The following is a 20,121-nucleotide window of genomic DNA, read 5'->3' on the forward strand; positions in this document are numbered from 1 at the left end:
GTACTACCTATTAAGCCGCTTATAAAAATACCACACGTTGCACCCCCCAATCTTGCATCGTTTACGTTCCGTAAGTCACCGGTGCTATGTCGCAGCATCCTGTAGGCTGTGGGTGGAAACTGACCAATGAGGTGCTGCCGTCCAGCTTACACAGATCTGTCCCCTTGATAAAGTCTCCAGGATAATGGTGGCCGATAGTCTTGGGCGATCATTACAAGCAGCGGATTCTTGTTTTGTAGGTGCATTTTTACCTCATAAATCCAACGATTTACGTTTCATTTTCAAAATATAAATTAACACTTTAGGGATTCTATTAAAGGGCGCTGGTCACCTACACACATTGGTGGCCACAGAGACCCTAAACTCTAAGTGCACAATCCCTACTGTCTCACGCCGCAGTGACACCACCGAACAGCGAATGGACCTGCGGAATACTGTGGGCCTGCACTGTAGGTGACGCCTACCTCCGGTATACAGTCGTCATGCGACACCACTCTGACAATATCATCCAGGGGCAGGAGCGAGTTGCACTTTATTTCGGTGTAGACATTCTTCCCTTCGGTGCAAGCCGCCAGCAGCTCCACCAGGGTGATGTGATAGGCCAGAGGTCCACCTTCGTCGGCGCGGTCCCGCTCCGAGCACATCATTTGCAGGAGGATAGGGAACGAAGCGCGGTCATTGTAGAAAATCAACACATCCTCCCCTCCGTTAATCAGCTGCAACGCAAATTAAAACATCAGACAGCGCAACTGAACATCAAACAGTTTACATCAGAAGTTGCTTGACGCCCGCTACCATATTAATATGCACCTCACCTCGAAGTCACCGACAGGTCTACAATAAAAACCAGATTCAATCTGGGGGGTGAAATCTTTGCAGCATTTCATTTCGTAAGCATAAAAGTATTTTTACACAGTTCGGGGGGGGTGCGATTAAAGTGGAAATGAGCGGCGAGAGTTTAGTAATACCCCTCCCTAAACCACCTCTCCGAAAACAGGGACAAGTTTCGTGCTACAGACAAAGCTGCATGGAAACTAATAGCTGGCAATTGTCATGTAAATGAGAGTCTTGTAATAGTTAAAAGGATGTTATAAAAAAAAAAACCTTCAATGTAAAATGAAAAGGTTGAAAAAGAATTGTGTGGCCCACAAAGGTTACCCGTGTAAGAAGTTTTCAATTCCTTCTAAAAAGTTACAGTCTTTATGGCGACTGGCGCTGGGTTTTGTTCGTAACTTGACTCATTAGCTTGATATTTTTTTTCCTCCCGTCTTTTGTCTACGTCTGCTACAGACGCGTACGCTCTGCCAGGCAGCAGAAAACGACATTTCACTTTTAATCTTTAAAAAAAGGGGATAACGCTGCGAGAAAAAAAAAAAATAGTTAGCATAACTCTATGTTATATCTGGTGTCATATGTCAGTCATCTTAATTGCTAGCGGAGAAATTGGAAGCTTTATGTCACAATGGCTGAATATTACAACGTGGGGGCTGCAAGACGTCTTCAGGAAAAAGTTACCGCTTCTAGACAACTATCTGACGGCTCAGAGGGGGGCAGGAAGCTCTGGTTAATCGCCTTAGAATAGGGTGCCCTGAATGGGAAATAGTAATTACAGTATGCTACAAGCCATCGCAACGTTATGTCAAACCGCTGTAGAGAAAAGGTGTTACGGTGTATTTTGGAGGGTCCCACCAAAACATCTGCCAATCACCTCTGCCTTCTCCATAGCAGACGAGATCCCAGGCTGCGGCCTTCAATTACCACCCCAAAATGACGACTACCAAATACCCATCAATATACCGCTATTGGGAATGGATCAAATTTAGGTGACAATTGCAGAAGTTGCCCATGGCAACCAATCAGATTTTTTTTTTATTACACTCAATCTAAAACCCAGTACTACTCAGCAGCTAAAGTGATACATAAAACGATGCAATAAAAAACCAGGTGGACAGCATAAAGTAGCCATATCACAATGTCACTATCGGAAGCACGGAGGTCGGGAAGAGCGGATGATTGGTGGACGTGATTTTGGTGGTGAATAATTAGATTTAAATCTTGCATATACATTACACGGGTTACAAACTCAACCATAAGCAGTGAATCCAGGGAACGTAGTAAATAAAATTGGTGCAGGTAAAACAGGTGCTGTAACACATAGCAACCAACAAGAAATCTACGTTTATTAGTCTGGTTACACCAGGCTGATGAAACCGGCTATGTTTGGTTGCTATGGGATACAGCACATCATTGCAGCAAGTCATTAAATAAGATCTGAGATTTGGGACAGCCATACTTAGCAATGGATTAATACAGAACTACTGTATCCAGGTTCAGCTCCCCCCCTTAAAGTGAACATTACAGATGTAAGGAGAGATCTGGTTAGCTGTGAGGTTCCGTTGGAACCTTGCGCACTAATATAGCGCAGATTATCCAGGAAGGACACCGCACTACTTGTTAGATTTGCAGGGCACCCCTACAATGAATGCACTCGTTGTCTTACTAAAAGACCATCAACATTACACAATCCCAAAAAACAAGGGAATAAGATCCCCTCTCTAATATACACAGATAAGTGTCCCCTGACGTGCCCTAAAAACTGGTCCCATCCATTAGACATAGCAGAAGCAGCCACGATTGGCTAAACTCACTCGACCAATCAATGCAGTAGGATCTAGAGCATGAGAGACTTCCTGCCTCGATGATGTCACAAGTTCCTAGAGAACTGATTGGCTGTTTTCTCAGAAGTACAGTATTGGTACACTGCCTTGTGTCTGCATATACCCTTTAAATACAATGAACAAATCATGAGATCCTCAGGCTGCAGGCCCTTTAAAATGGTCACTCTCTATCAGAGCCGGGAAAGTATATATTATCAGATTTATTTTCCTGTTAGTTACCGGTAGCTCGCAGAAAGCCGTATACCGGCAGTATAACAATGCTGAAAATAAATTGTGATTGAGGGGCTCTGACCTGCGCGGCAATAAATCACACGGGTCTGGGACATTGCGGATAAATCAGACTCTTACACTGACATTAATCACTGGTCTCTGGCCATGTTTAATTATAACACAGGGTATGAGCTCTGTATAATACAGCTCGCAGCCAGTCTCCGGTACTGAGAGCAAGAGTAGGAATCTTCACAAGGAAACCCAAGTTCCAAACCAATTATAGGTTATATCCTCCTTTTATTTTAAACACCTCTCTAAAAATGTAATGAGTGACAACCAAAACTTTTTGTAGTTGATTTCAATGCGACAGTGGTTATTTCTATGGATACGGCCAATTTTATATATATATATATATATATATATATATATATATATATATATATAATTTATTATCAGTTATTTATATAGCGCACACATATTCCGCAGCGCTTTACAGAGAATATCTGTCCATTCACACCAGTTCCTGCCCCAGTGGAGCTTACAATCTATATTCCCTATCACATTTACACACACACACACTCACGCTAGGGTTAATTTTGTTGGGAGCCAATTACCCTACTAGTATATTTTTGGATTGTGGGAGGAAACCGGAGTACCCAGAGGAAACCCACGTAAGTTTGGGGAGAATAACGAGATTTATGGTAAGAAATTACCGTTGTTAAATTTCTTTCTGCGAGGTACACTGGGCTTCACAGGAATGACATTGGGGTGTAGAGTAAGATCTTGACCCGAGGCACCAACAGGCTCAAAGCTTTGACCTTCTTCTCAGAATGCCTCCTCTATATCCCCGCCTCCGTGCACAGGAACTCAGTTTTTGTTAACCAGTCCAATGCAGTAGCAGGTAAAAGAGACAACAACCGTTAGTAGCCACATACGCCACATTCTCACGACAGGAGAAGGTGTCAGCGGCTAATTCCATACCAACCCAAAGAAGCTAAGTGCGTCAGGGTGGGCGCCCTGTGGAGCCCAATGTACCTCGCAGAAAGAGATTTAACAACGGTAAGTTCTTACCATAAATCTCGTTTTCTGCTGCGGGGTACACTGGGCCCCACAGGAATGATATTGGGGATGTCCTAAAGCAGTTCCTTTTGGGAGGGGACGCACTGTAGCGGGCACAAGAACTCGGCGTCCAAAGGAAGCATTCTGGGAGGCGGAAGTATCGAAAGCATAGAACCTTATGAACGTGTTCACTGAGGACCACGTAGCCGCCTTGCACAATTGTTCAAGGGTCGCACCACGGCGGGCCGCCCAAGAAGGTCCAACCGACCGAGTAGAATGGGCCTTAATGGTAGCAGGAGCTGGAAGGCCAGCATGTGCAATCACCGTTCTAATCCATCTGGCCAGGGTCTGCTTGTGAGCAGGCCAGCCACGTTTGTGAAAACCAAACAGAACAAAGAGAGAATCCAACTTCCTGATGGAGGCAGTTCTCTTCACATAGGTACGGAGATCCCGTACCACATCCAAAGACCGCTCTTTGGAAGACAATTCAGGAGAGGCAAAGGCCGAAACCACAATCTCCTGATTAAGGTGAAAAGAAGACACCACCTTAGGTAGGTATGAACCGCCCGGTCACGGTGAAAAATCAGATATGGTGACTTACAGGACAAAGCACCCAAATCCGACACCCGTCTGGCAGAGGCAATAGCCCGCAGAAACAACACCTTAAGAGAAAGCCACTTAAGGTCTCCCGATTCAAGAGGCTCAAACGGAGACCCTTGCAAGGAGGTTGAATCCACAACACACCCTGAGTAAATGTATAAACATCAGGTAAAGTTGCAATTTTTCTATGGAACCAAACCAACAAGGCAGAGATATGAACCTTGTTGGAGGCCAGACGAAGGCCTAAGTCCAGGCCCTGTAGTAGAACGTCCAAAAGTTTGGCCGTACTAAACTTGTAAGCGTCATGACTGTTAGATGTGCACCAAGCAAAGTAAGAATTCCAGACCCTATGATAAATCCGAGCAGAAGTCGGTTTCCAGGCCTTCAACATGGTTTGAATGACCGCCTCAGAAAATCCTTTGGCCCTTAAGACGGAAGTTTCAAGAGCCACGCCGTCAATGCCAATTGGGCTAAATCCTGATATACACAAGGGCCTTGAACGAGGAGATACGGGCGCTGCGGAAGAAGAAGGGGACGCTCTATCGAGAGACCCTGAAGGCCTGAGAACCAATGCCGTCTGGGCCACGTTGGAGCGATCAGAAGTTGGATTCCTCCTTCTTGCTTGAACTTCCTCACTACTCTGGGCAGGAGTGACACCAGAGGGAACACATATGGCAGCCGAAAGTTCCATGGAATTGCCAGTGCGTCCATGAACGCTGCTTGAGGATCCCTTGTCCTTGCTCCGAAGACCGGAACCTTGTGATTGTGTCGAGATGCCATCAGATCCACATCTGGAAGGCCCCACTTGTCCACGAGGATTTGAAACACTTCTGGATGGAAGCTCCACTCTCCGACGTGTACATCCTGACGACTGAGAAAGTCCGCTTCCCAGTTTAGGACCCCCGGAATGAACACTGCCGATATGGCTGGCAGATGGCGTTCCGCCCACTGAAGAATCTGTGATATGTCCCTCAATGCCATGCGGCTTCGAGTGAACCTTGATGATTGATGTACGCCACCATGGTGGCGTTGTGCGACTGTACATGAACAGGTCTATTCTGTATTAAATGCTGGGCCAAAGTTCAATGAGTTGAACACCGCCCGCAATTCCAGAATGTTTATCGGGAGGAGAGACTCCTCCTTGGTCCACCGACCCTGAAGAGAGTGTTGCTACAACACCGCACCCCAACCTCTAAGACTGGCATCCATCGTCATAAGGACCCAGTTGGAGATCCAGAAGGGACGACCCCTGCTCAATCGTTGGCCTTGAAGCCACCAGCTCAGTGACAGACGAACCTCCGGAGACAAGGAGATCATTTGAGACCTGATCCGGTGAGGCAGGCCGTCCAACTTGGCAAGAATCAGTTTCTGCAGAGGGCGGGAATGGAATTGAGCATACTCCACCATGTCGAAAGCCGACCCTTGCGAACGAGATAGGAAGCATCAAATCCTGTTCTGAAGCTTCAGGACTTTCAGGACTTTCTCCTGAGACAAGAACAACCGCTGGTTGTGAGTGTCCAACAACGCCCCCAGGTGCTCCATGCTCTGAGCAGGGACCAGGGAAGACTTCTTCCAGTTGATGAGCCACCCGTGGGCTTGCAGAAACTGTATAGTCCCGATCCAGATGGCGTAGGAGAATTTCTGTGGAATTTGCCAGGATCAACAAGTCGTCCAGGCACGGTAGGATCCTGACCCCTTGGAGTACAGCTGTCATTACCGCCATGACCTTGGTGAAGACTCGCGGAGCCGTGGTCAAACCAAAAGGTAACGCCCGAAATTAGTAATGGAGGTTGCCAACAGCAAACCTCAGGTACTGCTGATGCGACACTGCTATGGGAATATGCAGGTAAGCATCCTGTATGTCCAGGGAGACCATATAATCCCCAGGCTCCAAGGCCAGAACAATAGAGCGAAGAGTTTCCATACGAAACTTGGAGACCTCCACAAATTTGTTCAAGGACTTGAGGTTGAGAATGGGCCTGGATGACCCATTCGGTTTCGGGACTAGGAACAGCGGTGAATAGTACCCCTGGCCTCTCTGAGCCAGAGGCACCTGTACTACCATTCCTGTGTCCAGGAGGGACTGGACCACCGAATGAATAGTTTTTGCCTTCACCTGATCAGAAGGGACGTCTGTCAGGCAAAATCGATGAGGGGGACGATTCCTGAAGGATACGGCGTAACCTCGAGTGACGACTTCCCGTACCCAGGCATCGGAAGTGGTCCTCAACCAATCCTGGGTTTACCCTAGAAGTCGGCCCCACACCCTGGGATCCAAAAAGGAGCGAAATGGAGTACTCTAATAATACTGCATTCAGATCGCAAATGCCGGATCCCACCCGGTAAAAGAAACGTGTCCTTACCGGGTGGGATCCGGCATTTGCGCTCCTTTGCTGGCTTTCCGACCCGGCAATATACCGGGTCGGTTGCCATAGCAGCGGGGGGGCGCAGCAGCAGCAGGGGGGGGGGGGGGGGGTGTAGGCGGCGCTGGGAGATGAGCTCATCTCCTGCGCCGCCTCTCCCTATGCTGTGAATGGGAACCGTGTCGCACCTGACCCGGTATTCAACCCGGGTATAATCCTTCTTTTATACCGGATTGAATTACCGGGTCAGACGACCCGCTAATTCTTGGAAAGTGCTTTCACATCGCACACTGACCCGTGTGCGATGTAACCCGGGTTATTTGTGCAATGTGAAAGGGGTATTAGCCTTCGGCACCGAGGAGCAGTACTAGATACACATGCTGTTTTAGCAGAAGCTAAGTCAGCCACTATCTTGTTGAGGTCTTCTCCGAAAAGAATGTCTCCCTTAAAAGGGAGTACCTCCAGGGTTTTCTTAGAGTCCAGATCCACAGACCAGGACCGTAACCAGAGAATCCGGCGAGCCAAAATGGACGCAGTAGAAGCCTTGGCCGCCAGAATACCGGCATCAGAAGCCACCTCCTTAATGTAATGAGAAGCTGTGACAATATAAGATAGACATTGCCTAACATGATCAGAAGCGTTGGAAGGCAACTCCGCCTCCAGCTCCTGAGCCCACGCTTCAACAGCCTCTGCAGCCCATGTCGCTGCAAAGGTGGGCCTATGTGCAGCACCAGTTAGAGTGTAAATTGCTTTTAAACAACCCTCCACGCGCTTATCAGTCGGTTCTTTCAGAGACGTGACGGTAGTTACCGGCAGAGCTGAGGATACCACCAACCGCGCCACCCGCGAATCCACTGGCGGAGGTGTTTCCAAATTTTTACTTTGTTCCGCTGCGAGTGTGTAGCGAGCCAGCATCTTCTTGTGAGGCGTGAATTTCTTTCCTGGATTTTTCCAGGACTCCTGACGTATGTCAACTAAATGGTCAGAATGAGGTAAAACTTCTTTAACCATTTTCTGACGTTTAAACCTGTCCAGTTTCTTAGGGGCAGCATCAGGCTCCGTGTCATCAGTAATTTGAAGAATGGTCCTGATAGCCTACAACAAGTCAGGAACATCCACCTGTGAAATAGATTCCCCATCAGAAGTGTCGGGATCAGAATCTGTGGGGTCAGTATAAACGCCATCCTCATCAGACGAGGAGTCTGGGACGTTGGTGGATTGTGAGGAAGTAATGGCCTGCTTAGAGGACCCCTTGGTCTTAGGCGGGAGAGGGTTAGACTTTTGAGTAGTCAGTGATTGGTTCAATTGCTGTAACTGAGCAGACAGTTGATCTGCCCATGGCGGGTTAACCGCGGGGACCATAAGCGGTTGTACCGGCACAGGAGGTCCCATAGGGGGCGTTAGTCTAGTTACCAGCGTATTCCATAGCATGGAGAAGGTAGCGCAAGGTGGGTCATTTTGAACACATGTTGCTACAGTCCCACTTGGGGGTAAGGATCCCCCAGAACCTGAACCCTCAGCTGCTATGTTTTCCTCAAATGTGTCTGCAGCGTCACCACCACACAATGTGGGATCAGCCCCAGCACCATTGCCCTTTGTAGCTGACATATCCGAAAGCTCAATGCAAGGCAACACAGTACAATATCGGCAAAACACAGTACAATATCAGCAACACAGTACAATATCAGCAACACAGTACAATATCAGCAGCACAATACCTGACAAGAACCCCCTGTGCAGTGTATCAGCACAAACAGGGAATTCAAGAGGTATATCGTGACAAAAAATCACAGAGAAAAATACACACTGAGTATATCCTGTGAACTACCTATATTAAATGATAAACCTGACGCACTTAGCCCCCTCAGGTTATAGAATATAGGGATAGCAATCTGAGTGAGATACACAAAATGGAGGTCACACAGCAGCTATATGCACACACACATAGTCACATTGTACAATGCAGAAATTATGACATGCAATAAAACTGTACTGGACTAGCAATACAATAGCAGTACTAAGTATCGCTATACACTTAATAGATATAACAATGCACAGTAAAGACTAGATGTATATCACAGGGTACTTGTAAGAAATAACCCTGACTAAATGCACTCTTTCTTAACGAACACTGTCAGCAGACATGTAGAATACTTAAGTGTCCTGTAAAATGCACAACGCTGACAAGCAGGTGGCTTTACAGAGGAGGATTTGCCCAAACAGTCCCAGAATTAGCTCAGCTTGTCTTAATGGCGCCCAAACGCTGACAGGGAGTGAGGAAGAGAGAGATGCAGCTCCAGGGCGGGAACATTTACTCTAAATGGCGTCCTAGGGCTGGGGGAGGGGCGACAGGTCAAAGCCTTACCCCCCTGCTGGACTTCACCACCGGGTACAGTGGGCTAATATAAACGGTTTATGAGAGAAAACTGACCTGTGCCCTTGCCATGGTGGTCTAGTGGGGTCCCTGTACTACCACAGTGTCCACGCCAGCGCGCGCGGCCCGTCTCCCATCAGCCGCGCGGGATCGCAATTTACAGCGGGTCCCGCCGGGGGGACCCACTTACCTCGTCCCTGTAGTGCGGCCACGCGGTCCGGGAGAGCAGCGGTCGTGTGTGTGACTAACAGGAAGAAAACCGGAGCCTCTGCTGTAAGTACCCGGCAACCAAGGCGCGGGAGTATACAGCGCCGCTGGGGGAGGTGATGGAGCTGCAGCAGGAGATGTCTGACTGACATCTAACACAGTCAGTGTCTCTGCTGCAGTCCTTCAAGTCTTCATTTTTCATTAAAAGCTTCTTCTCAGGGCTGCTGGAGCAGCCCCCCTGTTGTATGCCTGCTTACTGCATGGCACCAACTACAAAACTGCACGGAGGCGGGGTTATAGAGGAGGCGGACCCCCTGTTGTATGCCTGCTTACTGCATGGCACCAACTACAAAACTGCACGGAGGCGGGGTTATAGAGGAGGCGGACCCCCTGTTGTATGCCTGCTTACTGCATGGCACCAACTACAAAACTGCACGGAGGCGGGGTTATAGAGGACGCGGACCCCCTGTTGTATGCCTGCTTACTGCATGGCACCAACTACAAAACTGCACGGAGGCGGGGTTATAGAGGAGGCGGCTCTAGGCATTCTGGGAAGAAGCTCAAAGCTTTGAGCCTGTTGGTGCCTCGGATCAAGATCCTACTCTACACCCCAATGTCATTCCTGTGGAGCCCAGTGTACCCTGCAGCAGAAATACAAACTCCACACAGTTAGGGCCATGGTGGGAATCGAACCCATGACCTCAGTGCTGAGAGACAGCAATACTAACCATTACACCATCCGTGCAGCCCCGGGATCCGGTCTCTAAGTCGACAGTAACTAGGTCGACAATGTCTAGGTCGACCACTATTGGTCGACAGTAACTAGGTCGACAGGGTGTCTAGGTCGACAGGGTCTTTAGGTCGACATGTTCTAGGTCGACAGGTCAAAAGATCGACATGAGTTTTTCACAATTTTTTTCTTTTTTTGAACCTTTTCATACTTAACGATCCACGTGGACTACGATTGGAACGGTAATCTGTGCCGAGCGAAGCGGAGCGCAACGAGGCACCATGCCCGAAGCATGGCGAGCGAAGCGAGCCATGCGAGGGGACGCGGTGCACTAATTGGGGTTCCCGGTCACTCTACGAAGAAAACGACACCAAAATAACATAAAAAACTCATGTTGACCTTTTGACCTGTCGACCTAGAACATGTCGACCTAAAGACCCGGTCGACCTAGACACCCTGTCGACCTAGTTACTGTCGACCAATAGTGGTCGACCTAGACATTGTCGACCTAGTTACTGTCGACCTTCAACACCACACCCGCAGCCCCAGTAAATGTGGATTAAAGAATAAATCTTGTACCTCTGTCATCACAATATCCTGGCACTTCTTGACGTACTTCCCGTCGGCCTTCACAACGGTCTGCAGGAAGCGCAGGTATTCCACATGGCGGCCGTGGGTCTCCACAGAGTGCACGAAGTGCTGAACCACCCGGTCACTGATCTCATTGCATAAGACGTAGTTGCTCATGAAGATGTTTCTCATGGTTTCGGCTTCCAGAAGCTGCAATGGGAACAGAGGAGCCAATTAGACAACCGAAACCTTCACGAAACCTTCCAAGCTGAAAAGTTCTCGTCATTAAGCGATAAAACAATGCGGAATATGTTTCCGTTCATTGGATCCTACTTCTAAAATATCAGTTTAGTGCAGGTTATATAATTTCTCTCGGTTTCTCGGACAACTGAACTTCACAAGTTCAAAGCCGCAGGGCGGTGGTTTAACCACAGGCCCCCGAATCCGCGTTTATGGTGCCCGATTACCCATGTAAAAACATCTGAAGGGATTTTCCATTAGGCTTCTAAATATTTGACAAAGCCGACCAGAAAAGCCGACTTCTGATTGGAGAACAGTGGGCGCTTCTACGGGGAAGCCTGGAGAAGACCAGCAGAGATTCCAGTTACAGCTATGTCTTTTATAGAACAAACTATGGATAAGAATGATATTGACTGTATTTTACTATGTCCACTGTAACGCTCATGTCCTGAAACGGATCCTGAATCCAGTGTTCCGGTGTTTGGTGTGTTCAGTTTGCCCACTTACCCCTGGAGTCAGGAAAAGGTTCAGATGTTTGTGCAGAAGGATCTGATTCTGGGGGTTTCCTCTGCAAAAGTTTTGTAGGAAGTTGTGAGCAAGGGTCATTATTTCGTTCATTTTCTCATCCGTCTGAAATGCAGAGTAGAGGTGAATTAATGTCCCCACGTGTATGATAAATTGGAGATCGTGATATATACTAGAGCTCTTAGGGGGTCATTCCGAGTTGATCGCTCGCTAGCTACTTTTTGCAGCGCTGCGATCAGACAGTCGCCGCCTATAGGGGAGTGTATTTTCGCATTGCAAGTGTGCGATCGCATGTGCAGGCGAGCGGGACAAAAAAGTTTTGTGCAGTTTCTGAGTTGCCCAGAACTTCCTCAGCCGCTGCGATCACTTCAGTCTGTCTGTGTCCGGAATTGACATCAGACACCCGCCCCGCAAACGCTTGGACACGCCTGCGTTTTTCTAAACACTCCCAGAAAACGGTCAGTTGCCACCCACAAACGCCTTCTTCCTGTCAATCACCTTGCGATCGGCTGTGTGAACGGATTCTTTGTTAAATCCATCGCTTAGCAACGATCCGCTTTGTACCCGTACGACGCGCATACGCATGCGCAGTTTTGACCTGATCGCACCACCGCGGAAAAAAACTAGCGCGTTATCAGGTCGGAATGAGGCCCTTAGAACGCTGCCGAACTGGATGCTCGGAGTTGTAGACCAGAACTGGGGCGCAGATTCCAATCCTCAGCCGTACCTCTAACTGCATTCATTTCAGCACAAACCTTTTCATATGGAATCTGCAAGAGGTCCAGCACCACGGCATGAGCCCCCATGTTCTTTAACAGTCTCTGCTGCTGGTTGCGTCCTTTCTTACTCTGTGCACAAAGCTTGCTCAGCCGGATCAGGATCTGCAGCACCGGGGAGGAAAGGTGGATGAGACGTCAGAGAACGTTATTCCCATTAAACTACATATCAGAGTGCAACCTGAATTAGTATTTTATATTGCTTATATTTTAGTGTTATTTAAAGCAATATGTATTATCTCCCCTCCACCCCCCCACACCCCACTGCAGTTGTATCATGAAGCCATTTACAGGCAGCTTACCAGCAGTCAAGATATCTCTAATGCGCCTAAAAAAGCCTAAAAAGCCACAAACAACGGCTATAAAGAACATAAAATGAGTAATATAACCGCCACCTATTGTTTCCTATACAGTGGAAAGTACCAAGTCTGAATGGTCTGGACGGCACTCAGTAAGAGGATTAATGTGCAGTGATCTCTCGGTGATCTGGCTGGTTTTATCTGGATTTGCCACAGACAGAGCGAAGCTTATAAGTAACAGGTGAGCAATCTGCAATCTAGGAGGCGCGGACAGGATACCTCTTTCACAATCTTGTAGTTGTTTCCTTTGTTGCTGTCAATCTGAGGCTTCTTGGTCCCATCTTGCACCTGGCCCAGAATACTTGTGTCCTACAGCACAACAGAGACTCGGTCAGTACATACGGCCGATTCCATTACTTTGTGCAAGGTGCATTTACAGGGAGATACATGGAAGTTGCTGAACAAATGTGTCTGAGCACGGATAAACCACATTTCCGCTATCCTAGGAACATGGGGGTGTAGAGGAGTATCTGCCTAAAGCCAACACCGCCAGGAGGCAACACAAGGAAACCTGCGCGGTAACAAATCCGCACCCTTTCATAAAAAGGAGGGCTGTAAACATTACTGGATCTTATCCGGATCAAAGTATTTCGGTATGGCATTCTAATATACACTTTTCCACAGCGCTCTGCCTTTTATTATAACTAGATTAAAAAAACGGACAAAGAATTGGTACACTAGGTATACATTAGGTCGACGGGGTCAAAAATAGGATTTTGGTACCTACCGGTAAATCCTTTTCTCCTAGTCCGTAGAGGATGCTGGGGACTCCAAAAGGACCATGGGGTATAGACGGGATCCGCAGGAGCTTGGGCACACTAAAAAGACTTTGACTGGGTGTGAACTGGCTCCTCCCTCTATGCCCCTCCTCCAGACCTCAGTTATAGGAACTGTGCCCAGGAGAGACGGACATTTCGAGGAAAGGATTTTTGTTTAAACCAAGGGCGAGAAACCTACCAGCCCACACCACAAACATACCGTACAACCGGAATATCAGGAAACCAGATAACAGTATGAATAAACAACAGCAACAAGCTGAAATAACTAATACGCAACTCGCGTGTAAACCAACTTAACCAGTAATAATACACTGCAAGTAACAGTCCGCACTGGGACAGGCGCCCAGCATCCTCTACGGACTAGGAGAAAAGGATTTACCGGGAAGTACCAAAATCTTATTTTGTCTTACGTCCTAGAGGATGCTGGGGACTCCAAAAGGACCATGGGGTCTATACCAAAGCTTCAGAACGGGCGGGAGAGTGCGGACGACTCTGCAGCACCGATTGAGCAAACATGAGGTCCTCATCAGCCAGGGTATCAAACTTGTAAAACGTAGCAAAGGTGTTTGAACCCGACCACGTAGCTGCTCGGCAAAGTTGAAGTGCCGAGACCCTTTGGGCAGCCGCCCAAGACAAGCCCACTTTCCTGGTAGAATGGGCCTTTACGGATTGTGGCAACGGTAGTCCCGCCGAAGAAAGCTTGCTGAATCGTACTACAAATCCCGCGTGCAATAGTTTGCTTAGAAGCAGGATTTCCAGTCTTGTTGGAAGCATACAGAACAAACAAAGCCTCAGTTTTCCTGGTAAGAGCCGTTCTGGCGACGTAAATTTTCAAAGCTCTTACAACATCAAGAGACTTCAGAACTGCCACAGCATCCGTAGCCACAGGTACCACAATAGGTTGGTTAATGTGAAACGAAGAAACCACCTTCGGCAGAAATTTTTGACGAGTCCTCAATTCTGCTCTATCCGAATGGAAGATCAAATATGGACTCTTGTGAGATAAGACCGCCAACTCTGACACTCGCCTGGCAGACGCCAGAGCCAAAAGCATGACCACCTTCCAAGTGAGAAACTTTAACTCAACCTTACGTAAAGGTTCAAACCAGGGCGACATAAGAAACTGCAAGACCACTTCAAGATCCCACGGCGCCACGGGTGGCACAAATGGAGGATGGATATGCATCACTCCCTTCACGAAAGTCTGAACCTCAGGAAGGACGGCCAATTCTTTTTGAAAGAAAATAGATAGAGCCGAAATCTGCACTTTGATGGAACCCAATTTCAGGCCTGCATCGACACCTGCCTGCAAAAAATGGAGAAACCGACCCAAGTGAAATTCCTCCGCAGTAGCAGTTTTGGTTTCACACCACGACACATACTTTCTCCAAATACGGTGATAATGTTTCGCCGTAACCTCCTTCTTAGCCTTAAGGAGAGTGGGGATGACCTCCCCAGGGATACCTTTTCGAGCTAAGATTTGGCGCTCAACTTCCACGCCGTCAAACGCAGCTGCGGTAAGTCCGGAAACACGCATGGCCCCTGCAGTAACAGGTCCTCTCTTAGAGGAAGCGGCCAAGGATCTTCCACTAGTAATTCTCGCAGATCCGGATACCAGGCTCTGCGTGGCCAGTCTGGAACGACGAGAATCGCCTGAACCCTTGTTATTCGTATGATCCCCAGCACCTTTGGAGTGAGGGGGAGCGGAGGGAACACATATACCGACTGAAAAACCCACGGAGTTACGAGGGAGTCCACTGCACTGGCTTGGGGGTCCCTTGACCTGGAACAATACCTCGGAGGCTTCTTGTTGAGGTGAGACGCCATCATGTCTATTTGAGGAATTCCCCAACGCCTTGTCACTTCTGTAAATACCTCTTGATGTAGAGCCCACTCTCCCGGATGGAGATCGTGTCTGCTGAGGAAGTCTGCCTCCCAGTTGTCGACACCCGGGAGGAAGACTGCTGACAGAGCGCTCACGTGCTGTTCCGCCCAGCGAAGGATTCTTGTGGCCTCCACCATAGCCGCCCTGCTCCTTGTTCCGCCTTGGCGGTTTACGTACGCCACCGCTGTTATGTTGTCCGACTGTATCAGGACAGGACGACCCTGAAGAAGGCTCTTTGCTTGTAGCAGGCCGTTGTAAATGGCTCTTAACTCGAGAACATTTATGTGGAGACAAGATTCCTGGTTTGACCATTTTCCCTGGAAATTTCTTCCTTGTGTGACTGCGCCCCAGCCTCGGAGACTTGCATCCGTTGTCAGCAGGACCCAGTCCTGGATTCCGAATCGGCGTCCCTCTAGCAGGCGAGAACTTTGTAGCCACCACAGGAGAGAAATCCTGGCCCTGGAAGATAGACTTATTTTCCATGCATGTGCAGGTGAGACCCGGACCACTTGCTCAGCAGGTCCCACTGAAACACCTGGGCATGGAACCTGCCAAACGGAATGGCTTCGTACGCTGCAACCATCTTCCCCAGAACCCGAGTACATTGATGAATCGACACCTTTGTCGGTCTCAGAAGCTCCCTGACCATCGTCAGTAATTCCAGAGTTTTGTCTTACGGAAGAAACACTCTCTGTAACTCCGTGTCTAGAATCATGCCCAGAAAGGGCAGCCGAATGGCCGGTATCAACTGAGACTTTGGCAAATTTAGAACCTAATCGTGTCGTTGCAGAACCGACAGAGACAGATCCACATTTTTTAACAACTGTTCCTTGGACATCGCCTTTATCAGGAGATCGTCCAAGTACGGGATAATTGTGACCCCTTGCTTGCGAAGGATAACCATAATTTCCGCCATGACCTTGGTGAAAATCCTCGGGGCCGTGGAAAGCCCAAACGGCAATGTCTGAAATTGGTAATGACAATCCTGCACCGCAAATCTCAGGAAGGCCTGATGCGGAGGATATATCGGGACGTGTAAGTAGGCATCCTTTATGTCGACTGACGCCATAAAATCCCCCCCTTCTAGGCTGGAGATCACAGCTCGAAGAGATTCCACCTTGAACTTGAAAATGTTCAAGTATGGATTGAGGGATTTTAGGTTTAGAATCGGTCTGACCGAACCGTCCGGCTTCGGTACAACAAAGAGGCTCGAATAGAACCCCTCCCCCCGTTGGGACGGGGAACGGGGACAATGACCCTCTGCTGACACAACTTTTGTATCGCAGCATTTACCACATCTCTTTCCGGAAGAGACACTGGCAAGGCCGAAATGAAGAAGCGGTGAGGAGGCATCTCCTGAAACTCCAGCTTGTATCCCTGAGACACTATGTCTAGGACCCAAGGATCCAGACCTGACTGAAGATCCGGAGACGGCCCCCCACCGGCCCGGACTCCCGCAGGGGAGCCCCAGCGTCATGCGGTGGACTTGGTAGAGGCGGGGGAGGACTTTTGGTCCTGGGTGCCTGATCCTGCAGGCGACTTCCTTCCCCTTCATCTGCCCTTAGAAGCGAGGAAGGACGAGCCTTTTCCTCGCTTATATTTATTGGGTCGAAAGGACTGCATCTGCTCATGTGGTGCCTTTTTCTGTTGTGTGAGAACATAACGAAGAAAAGATGACTTACCCGCAGTCGCGGTAGACACCAGGTCAGCCAGGCCGTCACCAAACAAGACACTACCTTTGAAGGGAAGAGCTTCCATATTTTTCTTGGAGTCGGCATCAGCATTCCATTGATGAATCCACAGCGCCCTCCTGGCAGAGACTGCCATGGCATTGGCCCTTGATCCCAAGAGGCCAATATCCCTTGCCGCATCCTTTAGGTAATCTGCAGCATCCTTGATATAACCAAGAGTCAAAAATAGGATTTTGGTACTTACCAGGTAAATCCTTATCTTTGAATCCATAGGGGGCACTGGAGTACTCTTGGTATATTTAGCAGAACAAAGGCACTGAATATTTAAATTTAGTAACTTTCCTCCCCTCCATATTCCCAGAGTACCTCAGTGTTTTTTACTGAGCCGAACAGGAGCGATAGAGAGGTTGACAATGGAGAATTACATATAACATAACGGACAACAATAAAGTTGACACATAACGTTATTGACAACTAAACAGTTGACACCATAACCGATAGAACTTGAAAATTTGAACCAGTCGGTGAGAATGTGTTACCATAAGATCCCCTGAACTTACCACAAACCAGGTAAAACTGCTCTGGGTGGGCGTCCAGTGCCCCCTATGGATTCAAAGAAAAGGATTTACCTGGTAAGTACCAAAATCCTATTTTCTTTTTCATCCACTAGGGGTCACTGGAGTACTCTTGGGACGTACCAAAGCTTCCCCCGTGGGCGGGAGAGCTGTTTGGCACCTGTAACACTAGGCGGCCAAAGCTAGATGCTGATGCCGCAAACGTATCAAACTTGTAAAAGAGCACAAACGTGTGCACTGATGACCATGTAGCCGCACGGCAAAGCTGGGTCGTAGATGCCCCACGACCAGCTGCCCATGAAGTTCCCACAGAACGTGTGGAATGAGCTGTTACTGATGTAGGCGGCTGTAACCTAGCATGAAGGTAAGCTTGACGTATGGTCAGTTTAATCCATCTGGATAAGGTCTGCTTAGAAGCTGGCCAACCCATCTTGGCAGCATCATAGAGAACAAACAACGTATCCGTCTTACGAACTGTAGACGTTCGGGATACATAAACGCGTAGTGCGCGTACCACATCCAAAGTTCCAGAATATTCTGTTAACACAGAACTACTATAGGTTGATTGATGTGAAAATATGACACTACCTTTGGCAAGAAAGCGGGATTCGTCCGAAGTTCCGCTCTGTCATCATGAAACACCAAATACGGTGGCTTGCATGACAAGGCACCCAAATCTGAAACACGCCTTGCCGAAGCTAAGGCTAGTAGAAAAATTCCACACATAGAACAAATGTTCCGGAACACGTCTATAGTTCTGATCTTCCTCCAACATGCAAATAAGAAGAGAACACACAATAGTGTAACACCGTCACATCCACTGATTTTTTATAGGAGACTACAAAAGGGATCCGTACCATGTATTAAGTCTACCCTATGTAGACAAATGGCGCTGTGACGACATGTGATGACACAGCTGGCGCGTCGTGTCGCTCAGTGGTAAAAGACACGTGGTTACTTTCCTAGCCCTGGTCCTACACATGGACTTCATCAATTGCCAATATGTTATTAGTTATATGTTAGGCAATATTGTATTATATTGTATGATGTTATTGTTACAAGGGTACAGTTATGTTTTCGATGTATATATATGAATGTATTGGTTATTGGGTTATAGTTTGTCAAATAATGTTCCCCCCATATGACTGCACAGATAACCTGTGTGTTTGCTGTTGTGTAGATACAGCCAGTCTCAGATGTCAGGCCATACACCCCCCTCATTCTTCCCCACACAATGGATTCCAGGCCACACAATCAGATTAAGTAAGGTTACTTTAGTTAACATCTATTGTGGCCTAGGGGACATGCCTGGGCATGTGAAAGTGGGTCTGATCTGAAACTGTCTGGGGGTGTCGCCTTATTGTAGGAAAGACAAAGGTTTGATAATAGCAAAGAGGGGATCTGAGAGAGACAGAGAGAGAGAGGCAGGAGACTGACTAAGAAGTAATGTTCTGTCAGGAGCTCCAAGAGGGATTGTCGTGTAGAATTGGATCACAGAAGTGTGCTGAACTGTGTTATAACCTATTCTGTCAATAAACCACTGTTGGTTTTTCATCTACCACCGTGACTGAGTGATTTTGAACCCAATATCCTCACAGGCGCATATACAGGATAATTCTGATCTTCCTCCAACATGCAAATGAGAAGAGAACTCACAATAGTGTAATACCGTCACATCCACTGATTTTTTATAGGAGACTACAAAAAGGGATCCGTACCATGTATTAAGTCTACCCTATGTAGACAAATGGCGCATATACAGGAAAGATGGACTTTTTTCGAAGAATTTTCACCTCTTCTTACATACGTTTCCACAGTAATGAGATATCATAAAAAGGATAAAAACAGATATAGTGTAATACTGTTTATTGTCACAAAATTAAAAATAGAGGAGTGGCTGGACTCTCACCATAAGAAAGCAGATATAAGGCAGTTGTAAACATAAACCAGGCGTCCCCAGCACCTTGAACATCCGTCTATGGATCCTTCCCAGGCTCCCCAAAACGTCCACACAAGTCAGCCAACGCGTTTCAATACTTTGCAGTATCTTTCTCAAGGCATAAAAACCATCTACCAGGGTTATCTATATATACCCCTTTCAATAATGTATTTGATAGTTAATTGGAGAAACCTATTTCCAGACATGGATGCGCTAACCACTAGTTCCTAATGAGTTTTCCTAACAAAAGTCCATTCCTATTGTCCATTTCAACTCTTCCACTTTGTTTTAGAGGACCAATCTTGGCGCCAAACCATTCTCCCGTCTTTCTACTCCGGAAGTCACCTGACTTCCGCATTTGCGGTCCACCGCCGTTACTTCCGGTGACGTCACTTCCGGTGAAATCCCGTATTTGCGTTCCAACTTCGGGACTTTCATTTCAAGTGTCTCCGGTCCTCCCACTCACTTATGTATATGTATCGGAGGACTCCTTTCATTTAATGCTTATGGTTACGGAACAAAAGAGATAAAACACAGTTAAAATCCATATGTAAAATACCC

General features: G+C 47.7%; 1 protein-coding gene across 4 annotated transcripts in view; it reads right to left on the reverse strand.

Moving 5' to 3' along the window:
• Window positions 1–20,121, reverse strand: part of ITPR2 (inositol 1,4,5-trisphosphate receptor type 2) — a 490,021-nt gene that overhangs the window by 265,474 nt on the left and 204,426 nt on the right. For all 4 annotated transcript variants that reach the window (XM_063929104.1, XM_063929105.1, XM_063929106.1 and 1 more), the window contains 5 exons: window positions 12,911–13,000; window positions 12,312–12,437; window positions 11,539–11,661; window positions 10,801–11,001; window positions 465–716 (listed from right to left, as the gene is read on the reverse strand). In XM_063929104.1, the coding sequence (XP_063785174.1) occupies window positions 465–716; window positions 10,801–11,001; window positions 11,539–11,661; window positions 12,312–12,437; window positions 12,911–13,000 (792 nt within the window). The remainder of the gene's footprint in view (window positions 1–464; window positions 717–10,800; window positions 11,002–11,538; window positions 11,662–12,311; window positions 12,438–12,910; window positions 13,001–20,121) is intronic.

The sequence above is a fragment of the Pseudophryne corroboree genome, chromosome 6 (genome assembly GCF_028390025.1).
Source record: "Pseudophryne corroboree isolate aPseCor3 chromosome 6, aPseCor3.hap2, whole genome shotgun sequence".
Lineage (NCBI taxonomy): Eukaryota > Metazoa > Chordata > Amphibia > Anura > Myobatrachidae > Pseudophryne > Pseudophryne corroboree.